The 24,105-nt window shown below is 31.6% G+C and overlaps 4 protein-coding genes across 6 annotated transcripts; 2 read left to right on the forward strand and 2 right to left on the reverse strand.

Moving 5' to 3' along the window:
* Positions 1-5,847: 5,847 nt before the first annotated feature.
* On the reverse strand, positions 5,848-6,430 carry LOC107932794 (programmed cell death protein 4). Its single transcript, XM_016864891.2, has one exon. It carries the CDS (start codon positions 6,201-6,203, stop codon positions 5,964-5,966), a length of 240 nt encoding a protein of 79 aa, XP_016720380.1. The 5' UTR covers positions 6,204-6,430; the 3' UTR covers positions 5,848-5,963.
* Positions 6,431-9,440: 3,010 nt separating this feature from the next.
* LOC107932896 (arginine--tRNA ligase, chloroplastic/mitochondrial) lies at positions 9,441-15,574 on the forward strand. Of its 2 annotated transcripts, none has more exons than XM_041099016.1 (18): positions 9,441-9,610; positions 10,099-10,169; positions 10,261-10,400; positions 10,565-10,640; positions 10,744-10,845; positions 10,992-11,207; positions 11,450-11,530; positions 11,931-12,014; positions 12,123-12,227; positions 12,660-12,838; positions 13,179-13,263; positions 13,476-13,662; positions 13,830-13,899; positions 14,017-14,086; positions 14,252-14,341; positions 14,660-14,728; positions 14,804-14,908; positions 15,131-15,574. In XM_041099016.1, exons 2-18 carry the CDS (start codon positions 10,161-10,163, stop codon positions 15,239-15,241), a joined length of 1,779 nt encoding a protein of 592 aa, XP_040954950.1. In that variant the 5' UTR covers positions 9,441-9,610; positions 10,099-10,160; the 3' UTR covers positions 15,242-15,574. The 2 variants fall into 2 exon arrangements, with proteins under 2 accessions (XP_040954950.1, XP_040954949.1); XM_041099015.1 differs by having other exon boundaries at positions 9,443-9,610; positions 10,095-10,169.
* Positions 15,575-16,734: 1,160 nt separating this feature from the next.
* LOC107932898 (glucan endo-1,3-beta-glucosidase 13) lies at positions 16,735-20,229 on the forward strand. Of its 2 annotated transcripts, none has more exons than XM_041099017.1 (4): positions 16,735-17,084; positions 18,160-19,431; positions 19,767-19,800; positions 19,926-20,229. In XM_041099017.1, exons 1-4 carry the CDS (start codon positions 17,030-17,032, stop codon positions 20,077-20,079), a joined length of 1,515 nt encoding a protein of 504 aa, XP_040954951.1. In that variant the 5' UTR covers positions 16,735-17,029; the 3' UTR covers positions 20,080-20,229. The 2 variants fall into 2 exon arrangements, with proteins under 2 accessions (XP_040954951.1, XP_040954952.1); XM_041099018.1 differs by having other exon boundaries at positions 16,740-16,975.
* Positions 20,230-21,275: 1,046 nt separating this feature from the next.
* LOC107932891 (profilin-2) lies at positions 21,276-23,362 on the reverse strand. Its single transcript, XM_016865011.2, has 3 exons — positions 23,053-23,362; positions 22,324-22,461; positions 21,276-21,693 (listed from the first exon to the last, which is right to left on the reverse strand). The coding sequence occupies exons 1-3, from the start codon at positions 23,173-23,175 to the stop codon at positions 21,559-21,561; spliced, it is 396 nt and encodes a 131-aa protein (XP_016720500.1). The 5' UTR covers positions 23,176-23,362; the 3' UTR covers positions 21,276-21,558.
* Positions 23,363-24,105: the final 743 nt, after the last annotated feature.

Consider the following 24,105-nt stretch of genomic DNA (forward strand, 5'->3'; position numbering starts at 1 on the left):
TCAATATCATTGGGGATCTCGTTCACATCAGGATCACTATCACTATTGACCTATTGATCATCATATCCATCATCACCGACCAAATCAATATCATGTGCAACATTAAGATCGGTATCGATCCCGCGTATAGTCGATTCACTATCAACGTAAGATATTAGAGCCACCATGCACAGTTCTTGAGCTCCATGTTCTTCACCATATGCAGTGAGATCTTCATTTGGCTCCACACCGGCTAACTCAGTAAATAAGTGAGTCGGTGCATTTTGGTCACTCCGATTCCCACAATAAAGAGCAATCATTGTCTCCACATCTTCATCGTCTACAAGTTCCATTTCGGTGAATTTGATGGGATCTGTCAAAACTGGAAACTTGTAGAAAAGTTTCGAGATCCTTCTTCCACAACGTCTAACAATTTTTGCGCTAATCTTTTCCTTCATATCATTGAACGAGACATTTCTATTAAATCTCATTGCTATTTGCTGCCGACATTCAATTATACATCCAACGGTTGTTGTCAAGGTGATTCCATCGAAATAAACACATACGAAAAACTGATTATCAATCTTCAATACTCAATCTGTTAAAAAATAAACAAAAATTCTCAAAACAATTTCGAACATCATAAAAATACTTACATAAAAATTTTATTGAATGAAAAGACTCTATTTTTAATAATATCAAACTTATTGTCATTTCTAACAATATCTATGACAAAAACATTTTCAGTATTTATCTATTTTTTCCTGTTGTTATTATTAACTAACAATTACTTTATAATAGTTACTAACATAAAAACTTTCAAATATATTAAAAAATTTTAAAACATAACATTCTCAATAATCTAAACACAAAACTTACTAACAAATCACAATAAACAAAATAACTTAAAAACAAAACATAAAAATAACACTAAACAAACTATATACTACTAACAAAATTTTTTTTTCTTATCATAATTTATTATATTTAAAAATAACAATAAAAATAAAAATATATTTTCTTTCTTTCTTCTCTTCTCCCTTTCTTGTTCTGCTAATTTTTTTTTTCAAATTGATAAGAGCCGGATGGGAGAGTGGGGTGGAGGGAAATATACTAGGTGTGCCGCCTATCAGATAGGCACCACCTATGCTACCTATTAGATAGGGGTCATTGGTGCCGCCTATCAGATAAGGGTCACTGGTGCCGCCTATTAGATAGGCACCACACCTCCTTCGTATTTTTGTACCCGTATATACTAGAATGGAAAAGTGGTGCCGCCTATCCCTTTTTTACCACTACTAAAATATTATTATTATTTAACTATACTGTGCCAGAATGAGGATGGTGTCGCCTATGCACCACCCTCCACCCATCTAAATATACCATTTTAGTACATAATTGTTGCAACATGTCATCTTAGTGTTTTTTTTATATATTATTTGGGTAAAGAACCCTTGTTCTGCTCTTTAAAATAGCTGAAAGTAAAATTCAATAATGACATTTTTTCCTCTCCTCTAACTAATTTAAAAGATTTAATATCATAATTGGTTCTGAAACTTTTATCTAATATGTAATAAAATATTTATATAAAGAAAATGTCTAATTTAATATTTATATTATTCTATCATATATCAATATATCTCAAAGTTTTAACATCGTTCAATTTACATGTTGACTTGACAATAATAGACAAATATTAGTCACTTATCATTTTTTAATTAGTTTTAAATTTGAAATTAAAAAATATTCATTTAGTAATTATATAACAAAAAAATATTATACTGAATATAAATTTACAAAATAATTTTAATAATATTAACAATTTAACTTAATATTAACAATTTAACTTAATTTTAAAATTTAAAAAATAGAAAATTTCATTTTAAAATTTAAAAAATAGAAAATTTCATTTTAAAATTTAAAAAATAGAAAATTTCATGTAAATAAAAATAAAAAGATTAAATTTTAAATTTATGAAAAATAGAGATATTTATTGAATATTTTAACCAAGGCACCTAAGAAACTAGCTAAGGCTCTTGTTTAGCAGCAACATTCGCTGCTTTGCCTAGCTCAAATGCAGACCGAAGCTCCTAGTCCTAGATAGCTTTTTGGCTTATTTCAGGGATTTGGTTGCTCCTATCAATATTTTCAGGTTACAAGATAGCAACTAGCAAGATTGGAGCTCTAAATAATAACAGTATAGTTGTTAAAAGAAGTTCTGGAAAATTGAAATGTTAAAATTTGATATTGAGTACAATAAGAGAAGAATATAAGGGAAAAATTAAGGTGATACAATGAAAATTGGTTCACTTAAAAAAACTGAAAATCGAAATAAGGACAGAAGGACAAGTTAATAATTACTTAAGAGTTATTTTAGGACGTGAAGAGCTCAATCTTTTCTTCATCTTTCTTTTAGGTATTTACAAGAGAAGTTTCATTGTCTGTTAATATGATATGTCATGATACATAGTTAGCATCGCTAAATGCATAAAACATAATCATGAACATATATCATGAGTCTCTATCAATACAAGATTGGCATGTCTAAATAGATTTCTTATTGTTTCGAAAGTACATTCGCAAGTGTTCACACTTAAATACAGGTGGATGACTCCTTTTAAGATGAATTAATGGTCTTTTCTAAAAGTTTTGCGGATAGGTCAATGACATGTGCCCGATGTTGTGTCCAAGTAATGAAAATGTATAACAAGTTTAAAAGAAAAAATTGAAAAAAAAATTTAAGTATCAATGTTTTAAAAAAATTAAATACTAAAATAAACATTAAAATTAAACTCAAATATCAAATTTAAATAAAAAAATCAAATATTAAAATAAATATTAAATTCAAATACCAAATATTATATATCCCAAATAATATTAAACGGTATCCAGATACTTGATTTTTTTGTCAGGTATTATTGTGAGACTGCGAATCATTTCAAACTAATAAGAGTTATTGCTATCGATTCGATGATGCCTAGAGAATATAATGATTGAGTATCGAAAAGCGGTCTGCCCAACTCGTTGTAATGTCACTATCTTCTGAATAACCTTACGTATAAAGGGTAGGGCCTTCTATTTACAAATGGGCCGCGACTTAAGACAGTAATCCTAAAGCATTATGTCCAGAACCAGACTTTTCAGCATATGTTTCACATCTACCAACTATCGTAAATGTTCAACTGGTGTAATTTATATATATATAATACCTAAGCTACCATAATCCCTCTAATTTTTTAAAGTGAATGATATATACGTTTACTTTCATTCTAAATTATTGTAGCAAATAGTTATTTTGGCATCAAATTTAGTTATTTATTGGTTATTATTTGCACGTCAGTTTAAACAGGGAAAAGAAAATGAATGATTCAATATGAAGCAGTGAAATCGGGTGAAAGATAACAAAGCCTTCTTTCTCCAATTTTCAAAGGAGTAGGAGCTTAAGAAATATATGTGGGCTTGAATGGTGCAAAATATGGTATTCAAATTTCAACAATTACAAAGGAGAAAATCCTTATAATATCATGAGATAACTAAAATTAGCTCTTAAAATGATGGGGACGAACCTGAAATGCCAACTGTTTTCCTTTTTTTGGGTTCAATGAGACTGAGAAAAGGCCGAGTGCTTAATCGACCATGTAACTTACTGAAGAGATAATGCCTTAATGTATTTGCCGCTTAATCTGTTTCTTGTCAAAACTGTAAGAAAATAAGTCGAATTCTAATAAAAAATGCGCATAAAACTAAATTTAAAGATCGTAATCTGTTAATCTCAATCTAAACAAGCTAAAATTTGAGTTTAATTAAATATTTATTTTTAAGTTCGAGTTCAATTATAATTGTTTATCAATTTCAAAGTTGAGTTCAATTAAGATATACATATTTAAATTTGACTTCAAATTCAACTCAATAATTTAACTTAAAATTAATAAAATATATTAAAGTCAATGACATAATTTAATAATATAAAATACTTAAAATGTATATTAAAAATAAAAATTTTGATTAAGCTTAAGTACTGCTCGAATTGAGCGAATTGAGCTTGATTCCATAATTACCACAAATTTCATATCATTGAATTTTAAGTCGCCGTCTAAGGTAGATTTCAGAGCCAAACACTAAAAATCTAGAATCGTAACCGAAAAGAAAATTAAAAAGAATTAAAAGAGAGAACTGACCATAACCTGGATCAGGTTGAAGAATCAGCGTGGACCGAATACCCCCTTCAGCACCGCCATTAAGATAACTCGAAACGATAACGGCACGGTAACTGTAAGAAAATAAGTAATTTACTATTCAGAAATGTGCCTAAAACAAAATTTAAGATCTGTAGTTTGTTAATCAGAAACAATTCATATCATTTGGATTAGTGGTTCATAGCTAAAACAATTCGAAATTAGCGATTTATAGCTTGTCTGCTGAGAAAACTTCGTATATCATTGGATTTAAGTCTTGGTCTAAGCTAAAAGATTCAAAGCCAAACACTAATTAATTCGGAATTTGTTGCAAAACGAAAGAGAAAATTAATTAAAGAGAGAACTGACAGTGGCCTGAAGATCGATGCTACAGCCGCCACGTTTGATGACCGTAGACCTTGAGGGGGACGGACGGAGGCCATTATCGTGCTTACACTGGATCAACTTGAAGAATCGGTGTCGACCGTGCACCTCCTTCAGCAACGGATTGCTCAAAGACGGAAAGTATTAACGGTAACAGTCCGTCGCCGGAGACCTGCGTCGTTCGTGTGATCTTGTTTCCCCCCATTAAGCTCTAGTTTTGGCGGCGTTGTAACGAAAACCTTTCTATTTCTGGCGCAGCATCTTCTCAAATATAAATAACGAGAAATTTGGTCGTGGGCGGGATTTACAAGTATGATTTATAAAATACATGTTTAAACCCACCAAGGGAGAAGCCCGAGGGGCTAGTAGGGCCCGACTCGGAGAATTTCTATCTTTAATTCTTTTATAGTCTATAACATTTTAAATTAATATATAATAAAATTATATCGACTTTAAAAAATATACAATTTTGATTTAATTTTTTAAAATTTATAATAGTATAAATTATTCAAATAATAAAATTATAATTCTATTATCTTAAAAACATACAATTCAATCCTGATCTCTCTCAAAATAAGCTCTAACTTCACCCCTAGAATCCAAAAATAAAACTAAGTTCGAATTAAAATCTATCAATAACTCGAGCTCTATTTCATAATACAAAATCAAGCTTGAATTATTTTTTAATTAAACTCAAATAATTTACTAACACTAATGTTTCGTTCAAATTCCTAATAAAACTCACATATAATAAGACTCCAAATAAAATAATATTAGAGAGCATGACATTTGCCTATGCATAAGGTGAGACGTGGACCTGATGCGCAACATTTGATTTTTGGATACTATTATTTTGAAATTTCGCACTCAAGTGACTATTAATAAAATTTATGCTCCCAAACTATTTAAATTTGTGTAAACCAAATTTAGCTGAACTCCAGCACATTAATGATTAAAAATGCAAAAATAATATTTTTGTTTTAATGTATTATGAATTTACATTTTTACCTTTATATATATACTTAAGTCCGAGCGTAAAAAATATGTTTCACTTCATTAAAGAAAAAAAGAAAAACCCCGAATCTAAAACAGAAATCAGAGAACAGCTGAAGGCTTTTCCTGCTGATTTTTTTCACCTGAAATTTGTCAATTTGATTCCATGCAAAATACAAAAGCTTGTATCAGATTTGTTCTTCCTTTTATTAGTCTGCAAATACCGTCGACGTTCTTCACCGTTTCTATTGAATGCTAAGATTTTTGGTTAAAATTCAACATCACCAAACAAACAAAGGAGCACGACAAACGAAAATCGCGTTTACAACAAATTTATTCATTTTCAGGGATAAAACTATAAATTTACACATCCGATCATCATCATCATAAAAAAAACTCAAAGGCAACGATGATCGTCGATGATGATCACCATCAAACGGTCACGATCTCATCGGCATCTTCAAAGTTAGGATCCTTAACATCAATAACCTCTTTCTCAAACCCGATCTCGGCCGGCGAAAGCCCATCTCCCGCCCAAGTGTATTTGCCACCGTGACCTCCTTTCTTAGGCGATCCACTCATTCCGGTACCGGATTTCCTGTCTTTCCTCGCATCCGCCGACGAGGACGACGATTTTCCGTTGCCTTTGCTACTCTTCCCAGTGTTCTTCATTTCTTCACAAAGTTATCATCCTATATCAATTCAATTTCCGGATTTAGTTGGCGATTTTTAGGGGAAATGTTAATGGCTGTTTATATGGAGAAGAGTGGGACTTCAACTTGAGGGCGTGGAAGCAATTCATTGGAAGAATTGGTGAATGGATAAGACCGTAAGAACAGACAATGCACTGTATTGTACCCCAAAAAATAAGCCAATGTAATTAAAAATAAATGTCATGATTTCAGGGATGACATCCGCTGAAGCTAAGCTATATCGTTGTTCATGGTATAGAATATGTTCACTCTATTGTCTAGTAAAAACAAAACGGTAAATTGCACTTAATGTCATTAAATTATTAGAAAATTTACATTTTAGTCACTTAAATGTGATCATTTAATTATTTGAAAGTTTTCATTTAAGTCATCGGACTGATAAAATCAATGCTATACGGTCTTTTTTGATCCCATCAATTGAAAGTTCTTGTTCCTCTTCTATTCTATAATTCGTTTTTTTTATAAAACATCTTTGAACGTCACAGATCTACAAACCAAAATTCAATAGTTTTCTTTTTCAATCTCCAATATTGATCGTCAGATCAACTCGAGTCTAAGGTATGTTCTTCTACTCATCGATGGGTATTGATCCACTGTACCAATCATCGAATCGTCGCTTGGAGCTCATTAACCAGACTCTAAAAAAACTTAATAGTGTAGTGACTTAAATAAAAAAACTTTCGAATAATTTAATGACTTGAATGAAAATTTTTGAATAATTCAGCGACTTTTGTAACTATTTGAAGTTAAATGATCAAAATATAAATTTACTAATAGTTTAGTAACATTAAATGTAATTTATCCAAAATAAATAAATAAATATTAATATTGTGAATTTTTATAATTTAATTTCATTCTAAGTAAACTTGACCCGACTCGAGGTTGAAAATTTTTTACCCAACTTAAAACAAAGTAAATCTGATCCATCGATTCAAATCAATCACCCGAACTATGAAGACGTTTATTCTCGAAACTATTTCTTGAGCTCAACAAGTTCAGCTCGTACGACTACACAAAATTTTCTATGCATTTATTATTTGCATGATGTATTAAAAAAACTCCATTGTGTTACTGTTCATGTTTGTCTAAACGTAAGTTAGTCCATTTTAAAACTTGCATAATTAGTTCAAAAATGTTTTATGTTTTTACATTATTATTTTTAAATGTTTATTAGATAAGTTATATTATTTTTAATTATTTTATTTTATTAAAATTTTAAATTAAGGCATGTTGTCTTTTTTTATATTTACATTATAATATTATATATTATTATATATCCAATTTTTAAATATATACAAGATATGTTAATAAAATTAGAAAATGGGTCAGACTAAATTCAATTCAAGCCTTAAAAAAGTAACTAAGTCGAACACTCTAATTTATATTTTTAATAAATACAATTTTTAATCCAAACCTAATAATTTTATCCACGGTTCCAAATATTAGGCATAATTTCAATCTTTCGTGGGTAGTTGGGACACTGGACAGGTCTAGTTAACATCAAAGTTGATTAAGCCTAGGTTTACTCAAACTCACAACTATTAAAATTTTGCAATATCATTGGTGCTAATGATTTTTTTATACAATATCTAGAAGTAGGAGAGAATAATCGGTTGGATCGGTCAATTAAGTTAGTTTTTTGAATTGAAATCAACTTGACCAACTTTAGTTGAGAAAACTAACCAAATCGAACCGACTTTGATTCGGTTAGTTTAGTCAATTTTTTTGATTAACCGATATTGAATTATTAAGTTGAGTTTATATGAATAATTATCTATTACATATCATAAAATATAAACATATTTTTGAAATAATATAAAATAAATCGATTTTTCGATCAGTTCGATTATAAGATTCAAAATTTGATAATTGACCGAATTAATAAATTAAACCACGATCAAAATCGACCAACTCACCCTAACTAACTAAATCCAAACTGAAAAAAAAATCAAATGAGTCATTTTTCCATTAAAACCGAAAATTATTTTCCCTCTTTAAAATTATTTATAATCTATTTCTAATTTTTAAATAAAAAAATAAACCCGCTTTACGATCGAATTTATATCATTACCAATGCTCAAATGCTCAAAATTTAAATCCGCTAAAACTCACCTCCAAAAATCAGCAAATAAGGTTGATGATAATTTAATTAGTATTAAGTCAACTAAAGTTTCCCTTTTTAGTTTAGTTATTATAACTAAATAAAATATTAGAAAAAAGAAAAGGAGTAAATTTCCAATCCACTCGTAAATGCTTCTAGTCGTGTTGTCTAGCGGGTTATTATTTGCGCTACTTAATTTTATTTTCATTTATAATATTAGTAATTAATATTATATATTTTAGACATTGACTTTTCATTCTTAAAGCAAAATTTTAAATATGTTTAATGGTTGAAGCATATTTATTATTTAGCTTGGCGTTAACCCCAAGCAAGAATTGCATTTTGCAAGCGTATGTGTTCATTAATTAAATAGACTTACAATTGTATTAGTGTTGACCGCTCTTACTTTTCTTCTTAGTAACGAATTCAAAGTTGATTTGTATTAGTTAATTAATCATGATTATTTTTAAAATTAACATAATAATAATTTAGTATTTCTAAATAAAGTTAATTTAATATTAATTTTAAGAATTTTAATTCTCGATATTTACATATTGTGCAATTTAATTTTCTTTTTTGCACTTCTTTTTTTTTTGACTCTTTTACTTATAAAATTGAGAAAAATAAAATTATCAATTAAAATTGATTGAAAATTTACACAAAATAGAAACAGGCCAAAATTCAAGATAATAATTTTTATATTTTCTCATTCTTTTAAAATAAACCTTAAATATAAAAAAAGTAAAATTACAAAAAAAATCAAATTACTAAATTTTAAATGTTGAGAGTTAATTTTTCTTTTTAGAATCAAGACTAATTTATAAATTTTGAATATTAAAGTTACTGCTATGTCAATTTTAAAAGTTGCAGTTAGAAGTTGATGACCAAAAATAATAAAATTAAATAATTAGGTGATAATTTTGTAACTTTTTATAATTAAATGACCTTAAAAGAATTTATTGTTAGTTGAGTGATTATTAGTACAATTTACCCTAAAAGATATCAGCAAAAATTGGATTGGGCTTTGGAGGGGGCGGGAGAGAAAAGAAGAAGAAAAGGGTTTTCTTCGGTTGTTTTAAGTAAAAAAAATAAATATATTGAAAAACAATTAATAAAAAGAAAAAATAGATATGCGCGCGTCCTTAACCGTTTAAGTACCGCCGGCATCTCCTCCATTTATTTACTTCAATCGCTGTTCTCATTTCCATTTCTCTCCTCTCATCTCCGCCGCCTCCGCCTCCGCTTCCGCTTCCGCTTCCGTATCAGTACTCTTTCTTTCTTCATCCCCTGCTCTGCATGTTTGAGCTGATTTACGTCTTTTAGCTTTTCTTCTTTAGATCCATGCATAATTCTCTGTACTGTTTTTTATTTTTTTATGTAAGTTTTAAGATTGAAGCTTCAGTCTCACGTTTTATTGATTTTTATTTTATTTTTCAAGTTTCAGAAGTAAAATCACTTAATGGATGACAGCTGTGAAGTTTAATTTTGTTTTGGTTGTAATTTTTCTATGAAAAAGAGAAGTCTAAATGTGTTTTTTTAAAACTTTGTTCAGTATGTCTTGTTAGAATGCATTGAGGAAGGTGTTAAATTGTAGCAGTGTTATCTTGCATGTAATATTGAGACTTTACTTGATTGCAACTATTTTTTACATTTGTTAAATTGTTTGGTTTCTGCTTTATAAATATTTACTTAAATTCAATATTTTATTGATTTTTCTTAATAATTTTGTTTTGATAATCCAAAAATTAGACAGATTTACTGAGATTGACATCTAGAAGACTTGTTCGGGCAACCAAGACCAAGTCATTATCGGCCATGGCAACTGTAAGTTCAATCAGCTGAAAATTCACGCTCTAACTGTATTTCATTTGTATTTTGATAGTGTACTAATTATTTTATTTTGAGATGTGATTAGGAACACGATGAATATATGGGCAGTTTGAAGGCACAGTTAGCAAAATTGTTTGAAGTTTCGCTTAAAGTGACTGTTCCTAACGAGCTGGATGTAGAGCCATTGGTTGCTGCCTGTAATGGAAAATTTGGTGATTACCAGTGGTATGATATATATTTATTTTTTTACAAAAACAGACCAATTGCTATAGATGGTGTTTTTATGTTGTTATAAAATGGTAGATTATTTGTTATTAGATGTAAGGGTTAATTCAACCTTTTGCATGGACTGGCTTTTTTATGGCAACATGGGAATTTCTTTGGTGCAGTAACAATGCCATGGGCCTCTGGTCTAAAATAAAAGGGAAGGGTGCTCCATTTCGTGGGCCTCCTGCAGTTGGAGAGGTGGGGATGATTTGATAGTGAAGGAGCATGTTTCCAGTATCATAGTTTGAATCAATAGATAATTGTTGGTTTATTTTTTTCATTTCCTTGTTTCTTTTGTTAGGCAATAAAAAATAATCTCCCAACCTCTGAAATGATCGAATCATGCTCCGTAGCTGGGCCTGGATTTGTAAACGTAGTGTTGTCAAAGAATTGGATGGCTAAGGTGGTTCGCATGTTTCACCCTTTTTATTTAATGTCATTGACTCGCTTCCATGAATAGTTTTCTTTTATTCAGCTTGATTTGGCTTTATGTGTTGTGGCTATTGCATTGATCTTATAAGATAGCTTGGCTGTTTTCTTGTTTGACAGAGCATTCAAAAGATGCTAATTGAAGGTATTGATACGTGGGCACCATTGCCGCCAGTTAAAACAGCAGTTGTTGACTTTTCATCCCCTAACATAGCAAAAGAAATGCATGTTGGTCACTTGAGGTCTACGATTATTGGTGACACACTGGCTCGCATGCTAGAATTTTCAAAAGTGAAAGTTCTTCGGCGGAACCATGTTGGTGACTGGGGGACACAGGTTGGTGTTGTTTCCTGATTGTACACCGAAGGCATATTTTATTGTTTTTTCTCAATAAAGGATCAATCATTCATCTTATTGTGAAATGTGTATCTAATTTGTGTGTTGTAAAATGATTGAAACTGCAGCCTTTCATCTTATTTTAGTCTCTCTAAATCTGTCTTGCACTTCCATTTGTTCTTTTTAGCATGTATCCTTCGATAACGCCTTTTTTAAAAAAAACTTTGCTATTTGTCTTGCAGTTTGGCATGCTGATTGAGTTCCTTTTTGAAAAGTTTCCAAACTTTGAAGATGCCACTGAAACAGCCATTGGAGATCTACAGGTGAGTGAATACTGTCTAATTCCTTTGAATTTGAACCTTAAGGCAAAATTTACTAAGCACCGGTAGGCGGTAGCATGAACCCAGCAAGTAACTGCTGATTTGCTTTTTAAAATTTAGAGGCTATGCTTTTTTACAGGACCTGTCAACAACATATGTTATTTTGGTTAGCTTTTAATGATGTTTTATTTGGAAATTGTCACATAATTAAGCAAATATCTTTTGAATAACTATTTTAACTGTGCTCTTTTATTTGTTTTGAACTTTTATAAACTATATACTTGTAGATGGGTTAAACCATATTGGAGCTTAGTAGTAATTCTTTTCTTTATCTTTGTGTTTCTCCCACAAACTAATCAATTGATTGTTGTAATCCTAATTTGAAATTCTCTTACTTTCTTAGGCATTTTATAAAGCTTCCAAGCAGAGATTTGATGCTGATCCTGCATTTAAGGAGAGAGCTCAACAGGCAGTGGTGCGCCTTCAGGTAAAATTTTACCTTGTTAATTCTTTGTTGCTTTTCCCATCTGATTGTATTTGGATTTGTTAATACCTGACTTCTATTTGTGCCATTTGCTATTTTTCTTTCATTCAGGGTGGTGAAGACAAATATCGTAGGGCATGGGCACAGATATGTCAAATCAGCCGTACTGAATTTCATAAAGTCTATCAACGGCTTGGAGTCCATCTAGAGGAAAAGGTGAGTAATATGCCTTAAACTCTATGTATTGATGATACTTAGGCCAGCTAAGGTAATTTTTCAGATGCAACTCCTTATAAAATACTTTGTACGACATTCACCGGAGATCTCTTGATTTATGATTTACTTTCAAGTTGTCTTTATATTTTTCTCCTGCTATATAATCATCTTCAATCAACTACAAACTGTAAATATGTATGCTTATTGACTTTAACATTTATATAATCACCTGAAATATTGCACAAAAGCAGTTATACATGATTACACAATTTTGATGACTTTCTGCTGAGCTATTTGTTGTGAAGGAATTGTATCTTTTTGCTGAATGCAAGTTTCCTATAACCTCATTAAATTTGCATAAACTAGCAAGCTTTGTTTGTAGTGCAAATGATCTCTGAATTTACATGTTCACGGATATTTCTTTGTTGCCAGGGGGAAAGCTTTTATAACCCATACATTCCAGGGGTAATAGAAGCATTGAATAAACAGGGATTAGTCGAGGAAAGTCAGGGAGCTCGAGTGATCTTTATTGAAGGCATTAATATACCTCTTATTGTGGTGAAGAGTGATGGTGGTTTCAACTATGCATCAACTGATCTGGCTGCTCTTTGGTAAGTTTTCTTCCGTGAATATGATGTTATGCGCCTTTATTGTTGTTTTTCATTTCTTGTGGAATATGTGAGACGAGCCATATTTACATGCAGCTGGTTCGATGACTTGACTAGTGTCTAAACTTTAGATGATTTATTGCTTATTGTTTCCTTTTCCATGTTGATCTCACGGGGTACTTTGTTAATGTTATACGAATTTTCTTTGAGGAGTTCAATGCGTTACTGATTATGACATATGGTTCATAAAGTTTACTGCTTACTGTGTTGATGATGGGACATGTAAGCCCAGGAATAGGAATTAATCAACTTATGCTTCAACTGTTTTACTTTTAATATGTAGGTATCGCCTCAATGAAGAGAAAGCTGAATGGATTATATACGTTACTGATGTAGGCCAGCAGCAGCATTTTGATATGTTTTTCAAAGTATGTTCTCAAAGCTGTTCCCGGAATTCTTTTGATGAGTATTTTTCAAAGTATGTTCTCAAAATATTTTTCAAAGTATCTTTTAAATCCATTACTAATGAAGTGAAACTTCCTTTTTTTTTTATTCTATTTACTACAAATAGATTGATGCTTGCTAAATACCACAAATTAAGGATCATAAAGTGTTATTCAAACTTTGGTTTACTTTTCAGGCAGCCAAACGTGCAGGGTGGCTTCCTCAAGGTGATAGTTCATATCCCAAAGCCAGCCATGTTGGTTTTGGCCTTGTCCTTGGAGAAGATGGAAAACGTTTTCGAACCCGTAACACTGAAGTTGTTCGACTAGTTGATCTACTTGATGAAGCCAAGGTTCGAAGTAAAGCAGCACTTATTGAGCGCGGTAAAATATTGAACCTTATCTCTGTTGTTACAAATGCTTCTCTGCTCTTACATTTGCAAAACTATTTGTGATGTGAGTGTTAATGCAATTTCTTGCTGTTGTTAAGCGTAGCTTTTCAACCTTTGAATTTCTTACATCTGAAAATTGCTTATTTGTGTGCTGATCAGGTAAGGGTGAAGAATGGACTGAGGTGGAGATCGAGAGTACTGCTGAAGCAGTCGGTTATGGTGCAGTAAAGTAAGCTATTTGTTACATACGGACTTCTTTGTCTAATTCAACTGTTCTTGCTATTATCTTCTCTGTAGTTCTTGTTCATGTTGTTATTGTTTTAATATTCATGAATTCTGATTACAGGTATGCTGACTTGAAAAACAACCGGTTGACCAATTACACATTTAATTTTGACCAGATGCTTAATGATAAGGTTCCCAAATAATTTTTTCTCTTCTAAACTGCCAAATTTGAGCTAAACTCGTTTCATCATTTTGATTTGTAATTCATTCCCCTTCTAAAATTTTAATGGCAGGGCAACACCTCGTTTCATCATTTTGATTTGTAATTCATTCCCCTTCTAAAATTTTAATGGCAGGGCAACACTGCTGTTTATTTGCTATATGCTCACGCTCGAATCTGTTCAATCATCCGGAGGTCTGGTAAAGACATAGAGGAACTGAAGAACGTAAGTTCTCTCTCAAACTTAAGCTTTCGCTTTCTAAAGCTTTAAGTTCCATTTGCACTCATTTTTGTGCAATTATCAACATGAAAACCGGCTCCTTTTGTGGAGTGGATTGAGGTTCTATAGTTTAGTCTCTTTGAAACAGTGGGATATATTTTGCAATGTATTTGCAACGGGTCTTAATCGTCAACTTTCACTCAAACAATGGAGTTGCATCTAGTTTTAATTTATGTATGCTTGCGTAAGAGTAGTAGTACTACACTTTTCTAGCTGATTCAATGTCTGTAACTTTCGCCTTTGGTATCCATTTGTTTTTAACAGAAGGGGACATTAGTATTGGGGCATAAGGATGAGCGTGATTTGGGGCTTCACTTGCTGCAGTTTGCTGAGGTAAGAACTATGACCCGATTTGCTCCGTGCTTCTTAACCAGGGCTCGGTTTTACAGAGTTTATCAAAACTTTCAGGTTGTCGAAGAGGCCTGCACCAATTTGTTGCCAAACGTTTTGTGTGACTACCTCTATAATTTATCTGAAATCTTCTCAAAGTTTTACAGTAACCCCGAGTGCAAGGTATGATCCATGTGATTAAATACTAGTTTCTCCGTAAAAATAAATTGTTGATTATCATCTTCCCTCACAAGACGTTTGAATAAACTAGCTTAGAAGATAAACCGTTTCAACCATAGAATTATGATGATTTCATTGGCATAGCCAGTTTTTTTGTGAAACCGTTGTGATTGTATGAACAAATATTCATTTTGATTTAGCTTGTATATTGATAAAATTTGTCAGGTTATCGGGTCAGATATGGAAACGAGTCGACTACTATTATGTGAAGCAACTGCCGTGGTTATGCGAAAATGCTTCGATCTCCTAGGAATCACACCTATTTACAAGATTTGATCTTTGGTAATCTTGAAACCTCTTGAGAAAGGGTTTTAAATTCATATATCAAGTCAGTTATATGCAGATCTCATTACTCCTACAAATCAACAGATACACGCAGTAAGTGTCTTCAATCCCGTTGTCGATGGAATTACGCCACGAGGTGCTTGGTTTAATTTTAGCATCTGTTCAGTTTGCTTGAGAAATTTCCACTTGTATGTTCGTTTTGGATGACCCGCATTGCTATTTAAGCATATTTCAAAATTTCCTCATTGCAATTTAAGGATTTCGACAATCTTGATGAACTTCAAGTTTACAAACGGAATGCAATCTCGATGAAATGGTTGAACATGTTAACGCAATTTGAACCAACTCGAATAGTTAAGTTGGTTCATGCAGTTATCTTGAAAAGGTGGGTTCGGATTTAACATTTGTGATTTCTTTATCAGATTGTAACATCTTTTGTACAAAAAACCCAAAACCCTAAGCTTTTATAATAGAGTATATTTAATGAACCCCCCAAAAGAGGATTTTTTTTTGTTGCAATAAAATGGGCTGTCGGCGTTTGCTACAAAAATTATGTTCTTGTATTTAAATAAATTATACATTTCTGAAAAGACCAAAAATAGGACCTAGTATTGACGTGATAAAATGGGCTATCGGCGTTTTCATTGACATGATCAAACAATTACAACTTAGAACCAAGTATTGACGTAATAAAACAATTAAACTTAAAACCAAGCCAAAATGGATTACAGTGAATTACAAAAAGGGCAAAATTCATCCATGATATACATATATGTTGAGATTAGTTATATTTCAAGGATTGAAATTTTAAAATTTGAAAATTATAATGTTTAAATTTACAATTTTTGCAAAGTATGGTAACTAGTAGCCGACTCTAACCATATTTTAATCCTCTATGAAAAATACTCATGATAGGATTTGAGTTTAAAACATTATCATTTTATCATGTTGGCCCTTATTTTTTTTGGATCATTTCAGCTCAAAACCTTTAAATTTTAATTAAATTGCTTATTTTTGAGTGAAAAGTTCACTGAATTGTTAAAATTCTAACAATATTGATGTGACCACTCACAGGATAGTCTACATATAATTCATAAAAAATAATAAAAATATTTTAAATATCAACAAATTTTAAATTATCCATATTAGCAATGAAGTGCACATAAAATGCGACATGAGTTCAGTTAATTTTTCTATCCAAAAACCAACAATTTAACTAAAATTTAAGAGGAAAAACTAACCCAAAAAAATACAAACCCAAATAACAAAAAGAATATTAGTGCTAAATATATCTTTACCAATATCTTTTAACTTAAACATTTTCCACCCAAATCCTATTATAATCTAGTTTAAAATTAAGTTTTAAAAATTTAAAATTATATTCTCTGCATAGAAGAGAACAAACATCCTCAACGGACAAAAAGGACCGGAATCGATATACTTTATTAAATACAACTCATAAAAAATCCACTAAAATCCGGTCCGAGCCACTATCAGTCTCAAACCCGTACAATCAAAGCTCAACCAGCCAGCCAACCATTACTGCTCCCTCTCACTCATTCTCCAGCTCCTAAAGCAGCAAAAAAAGCTTTATTCCCCTTTGCATTTTGAAAACAGTGAACTCCTCAAAGTGAAAAGGAAACACACACACATTGCTGGCCTTAGTTCAAGTCTCTAGAAAGAAGAACGTTAGCAACTGTTCCCATAAAACCCACTAATATTAAAGTAAAAGAGAAAAATATTGTTTGGGTTTTTTTTATTTTGTTTTTTGGATGAACAATGGCTTCAGCATTCAAGCTTCTCTTTGCAGTTTCTTTGTTTACTTTACTTTTACGTATGTTTCTCTTTTCTCACAACTTCTTTTTTCCTTGTATATTCATCTTTGCTTTTAGATCTTTGTTATATTTCTGGGTTTTTAATCTCTGGTTTTCTCTGGTTTTTGAATACCCACATTTCATTTTTTTTACCATTTTTTTGCTTGGACTTCATTGTTTTGATCTGGGTTTTTCTTAGTTTTGATTGCTTGTGTTCGTATTGTAAGAAATGTTATATGTTTGTAGACCATTGCATGATGTATGAGTATCCTAGCTGTTATTCATTTGCATTTAAGATGAAATGTGTTGGCTGGTGGATCCCTTGATATTGAATGCTAAATAATGTGTTTGTTCAATGTTACTTGGATTCGGGAATGAGTGTTGGAAAGTGGTATGTGTATGAGATGAGTATGCTCGATTTTTTTTCAAAACTTATCCATGTATTTAGAAGATCGTAACTCACATCTATGTCCGAATGTGTCGGAGAACCGGCATTTCAAGGAAACGAAGACTTGAACTAATGTAGTGTATGATTATTAGTTGGTGGATCCCTTGATATTGAATGCTCAATCACGTGTTTCTTCAACGTTACTTGGACTCGAGAATGAGTGTTGGATAGTGGTATGTGTATGAGATGAGTATGCTCAAATTTTTTCGAGGTTTATCCGTGTATTTAGAAGATCGAATCTCATATCAGTGTCTGAAAACTGGTATTTTAAGGAAAATGAAGACTCGAACTAATGTAGTGTATGATTATTAGTTCATTTCTAAGAATAGGTGACTTCACTCGAACTCAAATGAAGCTGAAAATTGATTTTGAACTTGATAATCTTGTACGGTGGGTGTTCCGAATTTCGGACTATGTAATATGTGATTCTTGCCCTTGTTATTGCAGCTCCTTCATGCTTGTTCTTGTTATGTTTTTGTTTCGAGACAATTGTCTGTAGTTGTTACTTGCACCTATGTGTGATTGGTAAACTGAATTGGGTTAAAGTAGCCATGGATTCTTTATGTATCTCTTAAAACTGAGTTGCGAATGAAGCTTTGCAATGGAGATTATCTTAGCTTTTATCTAATTTCCGATCGGTATGGCAGGTTTCTGCAGCGGAAGCATAGTCGGAGTTTGCTACGGAAGGAATGCCGATGATCTTCCAACACCTGATAAAGTCGTAGAACTGATAAAACTTCACAACATTAAGTATGTCCGGATTTATGATTCTAATATCCAAGTGTTGAAGGCCTTTGCAAACACAGGAGTTGAACTTATGGTTGCAGTTCCAAATTCGGACTTATTAGCGTTCTCTCAGTTCCAATCAAATGCAGATTCATGGTTAAAGAACAGTATCCTTCCGTATTACCCGGCCACGAAGATCACATACATCACTGTAGGTCTTGAAGTCACCGAGAGCCCCGATAATGCCTCAGCTTTAGTTGTACCTGCTATGCATAATGTCCTTGCAGCATTGAAAAAGGCTGGTTTACACAAAAGGATTAAAGTTTCGAGTACGCATTCTCTCGGGGTTTTGTCCCGATCATTCCCACCTTCTGCTGGGGCTTTCAATAGCAGCCACGCATCGTTCTTGAAACCGATGTTGGAATTCCTAGCTGAGAATCAATCACCATTTATGATTGATTTATATCCTTATTATGCTTATAGAGATTCTCCGAAAAAGGTCTCTTTGGATTATGCGTTGTTCGAGTCATCCTCGGAAGTCATAGATCCAAATACCGGTCTACTTTACACGAACATGTTCGATGCTCAGATAGATGCCCTTTATTTTGCCTTGATGGCTTTAAATTTCAAAACGATTAAGGTTATGGTTACTGAAACCGGCTGGCCTTCCAAAGGTTCACCAAAAGAGAAGGGTGCAACACCGGACAATGCTCAAACTTACAACACCAATCTAATTCGACATGTTTTGAATGATACCGGCACTCCTGCCAAGCCCGGTGAAGAGCTAGATGTTTATATTTTCTCATTGTTCAATGAGAATAGGAAGCCCGGATTGGAATCAGAGAGAAACTGGGGCCTTTTCTATCCCGATAAGACGAGTATATATAACTTGGACTTCACCGGAAAAGGTGTCCTTGATATGACTAATAGTACGGATGGTTCCAAAAATGGAACAACGTGGTGTATCGCTTCTAGCAAGGCTTCTGAAGCGGATTTACAGAATGCTATAGATTGGGCTTGTGGCCCTGGGAATGTGGATTGCTCTGCCATTCAGCCTAGCCAACCGTGTTTTGAACCAGATAATCTAGTTTCTCATGCCTCTTTTGCATTCAACAGTTACTACCAACAAAACGGGGCAAGTGATGTTGCATGCAGCTTCGGAGGAAAAGGGGTCAAAGTTGACAAGGATCCTAGTAAGTCTATTCCGATTATATTGTGTTTAAGTGAACTGTTTTTAACTATGTTTCGATTAACAATGCAACAGGCTTACTCCGTATGCCTGAAATCAGATCATAATTTGTTAACCTCTTGATTTGGCATGAACTTTTAAGTCTAAAAAACTACCATTATCTGTTTGTTGATTCAAGTTTGTTGTTCGGAATTTGGTTCCGGGACAAATCTTGCATGCCGAGAAACTAATTCTTTTCGTTATCTGTTTGTTGATTCAAGTTTGTCATTCAGAATCCGGTTCCGGGACAATCTTGCATACCAAGAAACTAATTTTTTTTATTATATTACATATATGCAGGTTATGATAATTGCATCTACCTGACCGCCGGAGGGTAAGCATTATATCCCGGAACATCTTGTTTTCCCATTGTATTAGAATCCGACTTTCGTTGACCTAATCTTTCTCAATGACCCGATGTTGAATGTACTAAAGTTTTTTATTATGATTACAATGCAGGATCAACAAAACCGCATCAAATAACATGACTGCCACTGTGAACACATCTTCGTCCTCACATACCGCCGTGTGCTCGTGGATTTGCGTTTTCCTTTTGACGACTTTGATCGCTGTTATCTTGAACCTGGGCAATATGTGCGATGTATCATTCTGAAAAGAAAGAACAGTTGAGAATGTAAGCCATGGATGTATTTTCTATGGTTCTCTTTTTTGTTTTGGTGGTGATGATGAAATGCTGTAAAAACGATTATGTAAATGCGTTTATTGCTACTGATTTGCATTAGAATGTAGTGCCATTGCGGAATATTTTATTGTTTGAAATTTTGGTTATCACTTGTGATCCAAATGATAATATTGGTTTAGTTAATAGATAATTCAAAATTTAAAATGGTAAATTACAATCTAAGGTCACTAAACTACAAGTTTGTGATTTAGTCATTCAATTTCAAAAGGTATAAAATTATTATTGAATTATTTAAAAGTTTTTATTTAACTCTATGGATCATTTTGTAATTTTTTGAAATTGAGTACCTAAAATGTAATATACTAACAATTTAGTGCATTTGTGTGTAATTTACTTAATTCTATAAGTGATGAGATTAGAAATGATCAAATTAAAGAATAGAAGCTGATGGTGTGCTCAATAAACTACAAATTTAAGTGTTGAAAATATAAATATTGAATGTTTGCTGTTAAATTTTATAATTATAAGTACTGAATTTATATTAGAAAATTGTTTAGTAAATTAGTAAATATAAATATTGAATATATTTATGTTCGATAAAAGTAAATATAGCTTTTAAAAAATTATTTATTTTTTAACTTTAATCTTATTAATATAATATTTTATATTGTTGTGGATATATTAATTTGAATATTTCATTTTTTTATAAAAGTTAATTTATTTCAATTTTTCAATAAAATAAAATTAATTTAATATATTTTACATTAAGTGATAGTAATTTCCTACCTACTTATCTTATTCAATATTTTCTGTTAAAAATTTTACATTAAATAAAATTAAAATAATTGAAAATTTTCAATGGTTTATCCCGCATAAGAAAAAGAAGTATATATATAATATTCTAAATTTGCTTGTGAATTTTTTTAGATACATATCTATATAATTTATTTATTTTTCAATTTATCTACCGGAAAGAGCCCAATAGCTAATCCCGGTAGAACTTAATAACTAATCCTTCACATTTTATAGATTGAGTAAATATTGACCACGAATTTTAAAACTGCTCAATATATTTATTTTAATTATTTTCTTGTATTTAAAATAGCAGAGTCAAAAGATTTTTTTTTCAATCTTCACAATCAAAATTTCAAACCCTAAAACACAAATAAACCGAAACAAAAGGTCAATTAAATTAAACAAATCCAGTAGAATTATCCACTGTAAATGTAAAAGAAGAAAAACCAAAAGTACCTCACTCCACAACCTTCATAGTATCCATCAAACAAAATACATAAAAACAAAGCAAAGAGATCATAAAACATAACCATTACAAACTTTTTCCATGTAAATACGAGTAATACGGAGACGCTTCGATGCATGTTTCTTTTTTTCGTATAGAAAAAAACCCAAGAAGAAATGCATTCAAATAAGGACACACACCGAAGAGAATCAATAACCCTGATCGAGGAGATAATCGCCGAGCCTCTCGACGATCATGTTGCATTGGCCGGGTGTCATTGGTTCATCATAGATTCCGATGATCAAGGCCATATTGGTCTTCTTAACAGTAACACCTCCGGGTCCCTGAAATTAAAAAAGAAAATAGACTTGGAATACAAGTATAATAGACAGAACGAAATTTACAAGACAATGGATGTGAAATCACGTTTGCATATGAAAACGTAACATCAAAAACAAGTGTAAACCATATAGACCATATAGGTACGAAGAGCACATCACTAGTGCACCTAATTTTGAGTGGCTAATCCAGAATCATTGCACCGTAATGTGCTTAAGTGATGCATAAGTTTGAAACTGATGTTTCGGGTTTTCACCAGAATGTTCTTTTCATAATTCTTATGATATCAGAAGGCTGAACTAGATATTACACTCGGAACGAAACATAAGGCTGAAAAAATCAATTTCCATTTGAACATAATGTAAGAAACTCTGCATATGCAAATTAGTGTACCTAATTTTGAGTGGCTAATCCGCAATTAATATCGCAGTGTAACGTCTTTCAAACCGATGTTTTGGGTTTTCACCGATACAAGTTCAGGGGAACATGGAATATTCTTTACATAATTTTTAAGAAATGTAAGACCGACAAATCAATTCCCATTCGAACATAATGTAATAGACTCTGTATATATGCAAGTGAGAATTTTCGAGTTAATAAACGAAGCAGAACCAATAACAGATCAAGAACATCACCTTCTTCCCTCGGATAACAGCTCCCGGTTCGCCTTGGATCACCATGTATTTCGTGCCACCGAGGTGCAACCCGGTGGGAGCGAGCGTACCCGGTTCATTAAAGTCATTCATGATGGCATTAATTTCTTCGGGCTTGAACTGAAATAAACACAGTCGAGATTCAAAATCTATTTTTTCAGAACTATGATATCATTATTACGACTCATGAAAACTAAACCATTTTTAGACCAAGAGAACTAGATTTAAAAGATTAGAATATGCCGTAAGTCCCTATACTCTTGGTAAATTTTGAATTTAGTCCCCGTACTTTTATTTCTAATCTCAGATTTCAAATTCCAAATTTGTGAAGAGTACAGGGACACATTTTAACCGATTTAAATTCAAAATAAATTGGATTAGTAAGTACTCAAAAACATTTTCACTCTTTAATTACATTTATTATCATCATCTACATAGATCCATTAGCAAAAACTTCATTTGATTTGATCCAAAACTAAGAAATATAAACAAACAGAAACAAACCCAGAAATCATACAGATTTTCCAATCATAAAAAGGAAAAAAAAGTCGGTCAATAAATCATTCAACACAAAACTAAAAAAAAGAACTCACAGCAAAATCCCAACTTTGAAGCAAAGTTCATCAATGCTTTTAAAAAGCAAATCAGATCAGCGAATAAACCCATGCAGAAACAGAAATTAATCATTAGATTCAGATCCCAAACTCAAACCTGAGGGAAATTGGCGCTTTGGGCCCAAACGCTGCCGTCGTGGGCGATGATAGCGGCGGCAGAGAGATGGTTTCCTTCGATTTCACACATCAAGTGATCATCTACGTAAGCTTGCCACGACATCTTCTTCTTCCTTCTTTGGTTTTCAAAGGGTTTTATTTTTTGGGTGCGTGTTTTAAAGATAAAAAGGAGAAAATGTTTGACTGAAGAGACAAGATTGTGTGAGCTTTAGACACAGATATATAGCGTTGAAGATGTTAGAAACAGCGAGATCTGCGACACACACTTTTTTTTTGGGCCATTTTTTTCAAACCCAAAAATTTTAGTTGGGCTGCAACTCCAAAATATTTTCAAAATTAATTTCTTTTTTGAAATTCAAATTTAATTTATTTGTTTAATTAAAAAAATTCGGTAACGTATGAAATATTAAGAGTGAGTTTTATTAATATTTTTAGTTTTAATATTATTTTAATTTTTTTAAATTTTAAATTTTAAATTTTTTACTTTGACAAAGTTTTAAAAATATTTTACATAAACATTTTTTCTTTATAAAAAAATATTCAATAACTCTTATAGTTTTTTTAAAAATATTTTTATAGAATTTTAAATCATTTTTAATTTTTAAAAAATAATTTTTTTTATTTTTATCTCATAAAAATAAAATAAAATTCGAGATCCACGATTTTTAACTTCTATTTTAAAAATGGTCTAAACATCACCATTCAATTCAATTTTTGATTTTTGTGAAAAAAATTTAAAATTATTTCTCTTCGGTACGTTTTTTTTTCTTTTTCTAAAATGAAAATAACTTATTTTAAAAATAAAAAATAAACTTTAGTAGGGGAATTTATTATTTTGTATTTAATATTAATTACAAGTATTATAATTTGCGTAAGCATTGAATGACTCACTCGAACTAAATTTCAATTTTTTTGGGCTAAATTGAATAAATTAAAAAAAATTAACAAGTTAATTTAAAGTCTTATTGTCAATCTAATTAAATTTCAAGTTAAAACTTATAAATTTAAGAATATATACACATAAAAACTTTTT

Source organism: Gossypium hirsutum, chromosome D08 (genome assembly GCF_007990345.1).
Source record: "Gossypium hirsutum isolate 1008001.06 chromosome D08, Gossypium_hirsutum_v2.1, whole genome shotgun sequence".
NCBI lineage: Eukaryota > Viridiplantae > Streptophyta > Magnoliopsida > Malvales > Malvaceae > Gossypium > Gossypium hirsutum.

Bases quoted from the DNA above. Each gene is read 5' to 3' on its own strand.
- LOC107932794 (XM_016864891.2), bottom strand. From the start codon at position 6,203: ATGAAGAACACTGGGAAGAGTAGCAAAGGCAACGGAAAATCGTCGTCC.
- LOC107932896 (XM_041099016.1), top strand. The intron at 10,401-10,564 runs GTATGATATATA...TCTTTGGTGCAG, and splicing joins AAATTTGGTGATTACCAGTG to TAACAATGCCATGGGCCTCT. The intron at 14,342-14,659 runs GTAAGTTCTCTC...TGTTTTTAACAG, and splicing joins ACATAGAGGAACTGAAGAAC to AAGGGGACATTAGTATTGGG.
- LOC107932898 (XM_041099017.1), top strand. From the start codon at position 17,030: ATGGCTTCAGCATTCAAGCTTCTCTTTGCAGTTTCTTTGTTTACTTTA. The intron at 17,085-18,159 runs GTATGTTTCTCT...TCGGTATGGCAG, and splicing joins TTTGTTTACTTTACTTTTAC to GTTTCTGCAGCGGAAGCATA. The intron at 19,432-19,766 runs GTAAGTCTATTC...ACATATATGCAG, and splicing joins CAAAGTTGACAAGGATCCTA to GTTATGATAATTGCATCTAC.
- LOC107932891 (XM_016865011.2), bottom strand. From the start codon at position 23,175: ATGTCGTGGCAAGCTTACGTAGATGATCACTTGATGTGTGAAATCGAA. The intron at 22,462-23,052 runs GTTTGAGTTTGG...TGTTTATTTCAG, and splicing joins AAAGCGCCAATTTCCCTCAG to TTCAAGCCCGAAGAAATTAA. The intron at 21,694-22,323 runs GTGATGTTCTTG...TTTTAATTTCAG, and splicing joins CTGTTATCCGAGGGAAGAAG to GGACCCGGAGGTGTTACTGT.